Raw genomic sequence first — 6,485 nt, 5'->3', positions numbered from 1 at the left:
AACAACACAATGCATGTTTGTAACATGATGTGAGCTTAAGAAACCACGAGGAGGGCAAGAGAAGCGTTCGCGAGAGACCTTCCAGTAATACTGCTCTGGTTTTAGCACAGCTGTTCAGAATAGGGCTGACACTAAATTCAAGGTTTTATGTAACTCACCTTCTTTGGAAACTGTCAGTCAAAAGGACATGAGGTTATTGCCAGCTACCAAACCTGAGCATTGGGGGTGATATTGTGGCATTTACCTTCAGGCACCTCATAGCCCTATCTTGGGTATTTGTCTAGGCTTCTCCCGGCATTAGAAGAAACAACCAAGTATTTTGAGAGGTTGTTCTTTCCTACTAGCTCCTAAACGCTTTGGAGAGCAGCATCTCCTTACATTTCTGCACAAAGGAGTGATGGTGACACCAAGCAACAAACCTTTCAGTACAGCACGGCACTGGCAGCCTTTATCTAATGCATTTTGATGTGCTAACATGAGGTGTCTACAACCGAGCAAGCCGCTGAGGAAAGTCAGCAGCCTTTGGGTGGACGGGACTCATTTCATGGTAAAATAGGACCATGAGAGAAGTAGGAGGTTATATTAGGTCTCTGAATGACAGGGAGAGACGACAGATTGTACTGAAACGCCAACAAATAAACAAACACCAATATGTCAATATTAAAAATGTTTTCCAGGCAGAGCATCCTATTAGCCAGAGCGTGAATGTTCAGTCAGACAACCTGCAGCCATGCCGTAGCCCATTCAGCTGGGAAATGGCGGCCCAAGGTGTTTGCAAAATTGATGGTAGCGTGCTGCTGGAAGCAATCATACCGCTGGTGTTCCCGTTCTGCTTGCGGCAAGTGCCTTGTTATGAATTGTTACGATCGTCCCCCTGTGCTCGGCACTGGTGAGGCTGCACCTCAAATATCGTGTTCAGTTTTGGGCCCCTCCCGCCAAGAAACTTGAGGGGCTGGGGCGAGTCCAGAGAAGGGCAACGAAGGTGGGGAAGGGTCTGGAGCACAAGTCTGATGGGGAGCGGCTGAGGGAGCTGGGGGGGTTTGTGCGGGAGAAGAGGGGGCTGAGGGGAGACCTGATCACTCTCTACAATGACCTCAAAGGAGGGGGTAGTGAGGTGGGGGTCGGCCTCTTCTCCCAAGTAACAAGTGATAGGACAAGACAAAATGGCCTCAAGTTGCACCAGGGGAGGTTTAGATTGGATATTAGGAAAAATTTCTTCACCAAAAGTGTTGTCAAGCACTGGAACAGGCTGCCCAGGGAAGTGGTGGAGTCACCGTTCCTGGAGGTATTTAAAAGACGTGTAGATGTGGTGCTGAGGGACATGGTTTAGTGGTGGACTCAGCAGTGCTAGGGTAACAGCTGGACTTCATGATCTTAAAGGTCTTTCCAACCAAAATGATTTTATGATTCTATGAATACTACATTGTCATATGCTGAATCCATGAGTTAGCTATTAAAAAACTGGTACTAGGTGCAAGTTTGGTCATTTGCTGATGTTGATAACAAGAGGGGCATCTTCTCTCCTTCCCCTGCCAGTGCAATTTCCAGTAACAATAATTACTATTACAGCTCAATGTCAGTATCATGATTCAAAAGCTCACCAGGCTAATAGCTAAAAGCTTTCCTACAACAGTGAGTCTGAACGTTCCCATCTTTACGTATTTGTTACTTTCTGGTGAATGTGTCTTCTGCTTCAGTTTTGTTCTCCCTCTTGCCCCTGGTTCCTCAAACACTCATAATCTAAGATGTCCGTTGACAACAAATGTGAGACATGCAAATTAATGCCCAGGTCCAAAAAAACCTCCTGTCTGATAAACCTAAAATTATGGCTATTCTTGCTGGGCTCGATTTCATTTAAAAGAGCCCTCTGTGCAACACCTTTCTGAGACCTTGAGTTTATGTCATAGCTGACCTTTATAAGCTACCAGGGTGGCAATCCAAGCATGGTTAAAGACCATGGACACTGACTGATCCACAGGCCAGTGGAACTCTCGGGATAGTTTTCATAGCTTTATTTAGACACTGGATGAAATTTCATGTTTTGGCCAGTACTCTGGAGCTTTTACACTAGTGTTATCTGAGGGACCGGTATCTCAGTGGAAGTACAAGAATTAAATATTTCTCCATACTGAAATGCAACCAAGTTCCTAGTTGAACATGGACAACATTCCTCATCTTCTTAATAAGAATGTTATTTGGTTGACATTTTCCTCAGCCATTTCCAGTACGGAAAGGTGGAAATGCCCCTAGAATCTCATGACTCAGGGCAATGTTCTTCTACTGCAAATTGACTGACTATGGCCAAGGCATGAATTTTCTAAAAATTTCTATTGGCACTAGTATTTTGGGAAGGGAAGCAGAGGAACAGGATGTCCTTAAAAAATAGCTGACAACTCACTCATTTGCCTGAAGGTAATTGGTGACACATGGAGATGAAGTACAGCAGTGAGTCCTTGTTACTTTGCGATGGTAGTAAAATTAGAAGTAAAACATCACTGCTCAGACGAAGACTTTTTATAATTTCTCCGTATTTCCAGACAGAATAGGAAGACAGAGGTAGCAATGGCTGACAGAAGAGGAAGGGTTTATCTTCCTTGCTGTTAGGGCATAAAACCAGGTGTGTAGTCACCAATATTTCCTTTCTAGATTTCTGGGTTTTCCTCACTGGAAGAGGCTACTCCTTTCACCTCCTGAAGATGTATCAGAAATGGCCATAAAATTCAGTAATCACATTTCTTCTTTTTCTAGATTGCATCCTTTCAGAGACTAGTTTCCAGTCTTTAAAGTTCATGCCATGTGTTTGGTTTATCTTGGCTAGCTGCAGGATACCCATCCAGTCCCTCTCTTGCTCGGCCTTCTCAGGATAGGGGGAGAAAGTGAGACAAAAAAGCTTGTGGGTTGAGAGAAGGACAAGAGGATCTCTTATCAATTAACACCATGGGTAGAACAATCAGTTCAAGCTGATTTGAACTTGAGCCATAGGGCTCAGCGGCATATCACCACTGGTATCTTTGGTCTGCCCAGACCTTCCTTTGTCTTGGGGAATGAACATTCATATTAGTTTATCTTTGTATCTCATCCTGATGAGGCATCAATCCAGTCCATCCCTGAGGGACTGCAGTTTCCCACCAAGGCCACCTGTCCTAGCCCTGCAGCTTCTCTGATCTCAGGCAACATTTCCTGGGGCCTGACACCATCTCAATGCAGGGATTGGTAGTACAACCCTACATTTACGTTTTTATTACTAGAGACTTGGTTTTTTTCATACAAAGGGCTTCCGAGTGCTTAGAAGCGCGTGGTGTCTTATCCTCCCTTTTCAACCTTCAGGACTTCACGCACAGAAGGTCGCTGAGCAAATTGGTGTGCTGTTGCACACCAAGGGACCCAGCCACCAAAACTGTTTAATAAGGCCCTTGGGTAGTTCCTTGGGTAATGAACAGGCCCTGGGGTAGCTCCTTGGAGTTCTCACAGGTCCAGCTCCACTAGTGGAAAACTCTCTTTTGGCTATGTTTAGTACCCAGGACATTACAGGAGTATTTATATGTTGTACTGGGGTGGGATGACTTTAGGGAGAAGGAAGACGTGGGAAACACAGAGGTCAGTTCAGAAAGCCGTGGAGGTGTTGCCTCATCGGATCTTTCCAAACGACAGACGGAAAACAGGACATTAATACCATCACAGTAAAATTTGCCTGTAACTTCTCAGGATAAGAAAAATCACTTGAAAACCTCCTGGAACAAATTTCTATACAACAAGAAACTTAAACAAGAACAAGGATACGGCAATTACAAGCAGGAGGAAGAGTGGAACAATGCCCTGACCTGTTGCATGAATAACAGATTTGGAGTGAATGATTTAAAATGTTTTCAGACAACAAATGCTGCGGACTTCAGACTTGAAAGTTCATGTTGCATCAACATTTAGTAACTCGGTACAGTAGTAACATTTTTTTCCTCTCCTTTGCTTATGTTTTTCACATCAGCCACGGCATATTAAACATATATGTGTGTGGTTGTGTTCGTTTACGTGAAAAGCAGAGACAAATGCTTGTAGTGTATTGAAAAATATACAGAGAAATTTAAATACTACTGTGGCGTTTTGGTCATTTGGATCCTTCAAGGTAGATTCATTTAATGTTGATTGCATGGTAGACATCTAGCACGGGGCAGTTATCTGCTCAAGGACAAGATATATAAGTTTATACCCAAGGACAGATGTATAAGTCATCTCGCTGCAGTGTAATGATCTAAATAAGGTAAACTGAGTCATGCCTTTAAGGTGTTCATTCCTCTTCATTGACCACACAGGGAGCCAGGGCTGTTACGCTCCATCTGCGATGCCTATTCTGCAGGTCCATGCCCAGCACAGGGATCTCTGCAGCTGTGCTGCCTCTGGGAGACTGCTGAGCCCTCGGGAAAGGCAGAGAGGAAAAAGTGGGATCATTTCTAAACTGGTGCTGTGATTTGCAGACATCTATTCCGAATTACGCGTGAAGCAAACCTGTTTGATGGGAAAGAAAATTAGGTTTTGAGAACTGCCAGAAACTGGCAGAGAATAGAGCAGGACCTGAGGAAAGGGCTGAGGTGTTAGCAAAAGGAAAGATGTACATAAGAAAACCAGACATTGCTTTCTTAGTAGTAATCTCCTGCTTGCTGACTTACTTACAAACTCCTAACACAGAAATGAGCAGCTAAAGAATTTCCTGGTGTGACTGTAAATGAACATGAGCATTCCTCTGCTGGTCACATTTTAATCTCCACAAGACAGTGAGTGTATTTGTCCACTGAAGAACTTTAAAAATTACTTGGAGCAGCAAAGAGGTAGAGAAACTTCGCAGAGTTTTGCAGCATCTGCTATGTTAGAAAGCACAGTTTATTCAGGAGAGCGCGTTCTGTTAAGAGCAGACCTAAGAGAGCACTTAAGCTACTAGACAGCTGCTAGCTCAATGGAGAGGAATACCAGTGAAGAACCCCCCAGACCTGGTTTCGGTGTCTGTATTCCCAGTTTCAGAGTGGACAAGCTAACCAGAGAGCCCTTTCGTCAATTTAGAGGAATGCAATTAGGAGGAGAACATGGCACAGCTCATGGTTGAGCCATATAGTGTAGACATGATGCTTGAGCATGGCAAGCGTTCGCTTCCATCATGGTACTTTAAATTCCCAGCAGGTAAAAGGACAGTGTAGCATTTTTCCAGCATTCGTGGCTCTTGTTCTGTGACAATAGGATGTGATTCCTCCCTGACAGAACGGGAGCACACATTTTGTCACACCGAGTACAATGCAGAAAAATAGCGGTCAGAGTGAGTCCAGGGGTGAGGGTCAGCGCGGAGGGGCCAGAAACCTGAAAAGGGAGTGGGAAGGCAGGAGAAGAGAGGTGGACAGGGCTCTTTGTGAACACTGCTCACCACAATTTGTGATGTGACACTGAGCTTTCTGTAGCAGGTGGAACAGCAGTAAACGCATCCTGCCCCCACCACCCATGAACCGTGGAGCTGTAGCACATCCCCTTCTCCTCCTGGTCAGCCCATGACCTCTGCTGGGGGAGCCTGAGCTGAAGCGATGGCACTGGGAAACTTCTCCCGGGTGACTGAATTCATCCTCCTGGGGCTTTCCAACACAACGGAGCTGCAAGTCCTCTTCTTCACCTTCTTCTTCCTGGCCTATGCCATGGTTCTGCTGGGGAACCTTCTCATCATTGTGACAGTCAGGACTGACCCCAAGCTGTCCTCACCTATGTACTTTCTCCTCTGCAATTTGTCCTTTTTAGATATCTGCTGCACCTCTGTCACCTCTCCCAGGATGCTGGTGGACCTGCTCTCCCAGAAGAAGGTCATTGCGTTTGAAGACTGTATAGCCCAGCTGTTTTTTCTCCATTTTGTTGGGGCATCAGAGATGTTCCTCCTGACTGTGATGGCATTTGACCGCTACGCTGCCATCTGCAAGCCCCTGCGCTACCCAGCCATCATGAGCCGGCAGACGTGCTGGGTCCTGGTCTCTGCCTGCTGGGCCGGGGGCTTCCTCCACTCCATTGTCCAGACACTGCTCACAATCCAGCTCCCCTTCTGTGGCCCTAACACAATCGACAACTACTTCTGCGACGTGCCTCCTGTCATTCGGCTTGCCTGCACAGACATCTACGTCACCGAGTGGCTCATGGCTTCCAACAGCGGCTTAATATCCCTGGTCTGCTTCCTGCTGCTGGTCACATCCTACACCTTCATCCTGGTCACAATCAGGGTCCGCTTCACTGAGGGGCACTGGAAGGCGCTTTCCACCTGTGCCTCACACGTGATGGTCGTCACCCTCTTCTTCGCACCCTGCATCTTCATCTACCTCCGTCCCTTTTCCACCTTCCCCTCCGACAAGCACATCTGTGTGATCTACACCGTCTTCTCCCCAGCGTTGAACCCCCTCATCTATACCCTGAGGAATAACGAGGTGAAGGCGTCCATGTGGAAATTGTGGGAGCGCTGCAAAGTCTTCTGA

At 46.2% G+C, this 6,485-nt stretch overlaps 1 protein-coding gene across 1 annotated transcript; it reads left to right on the top strand.

Annotated features, from left to right (window-relative positions):
- The first annotated feature begins 5,558 nt into the window (after positions 1-5,558).
- Positions 5,559-6,485, top strand: LOC104157599 (olfactory receptor 4Q2-like). The gene has a single exon (XM_009695003.1). It carries the CDS (start codon positions 5,559-5,561, stop codon positions 6,483-6,485), a length of 927 nt encoding a protein of 308 aa, XP_009693305.1.

Source organism: Cariama cristata, unplaced genomic scaffold (assembly GCF_000690535.1).
Source record: "Cariama cristata isolate BGI_N322 unplaced genomic scaffold, ASM69053v1 scaffold2042, whole genome shotgun sequence".
Lineage (NCBI taxonomy): Eukaryota > Metazoa > Chordata > Aves > Cariamiformes > Cariamidae > Cariama > Cariama cristata.
Note: the sequence above shows the minus strand (reverse complement) of the source record. Positions and strands in the feature narration are given on the sequence as shown.

Bases quoted from the DNA above. Each gene is read 5' to 3' on its own strand.
- LOC104157599 (XM_009695003.1), top strand. From the start codon at position 5,559: ATGGCACTGGGAAACTTCTCCCGGGTGACTGAATTCATCCTCCTGGGG.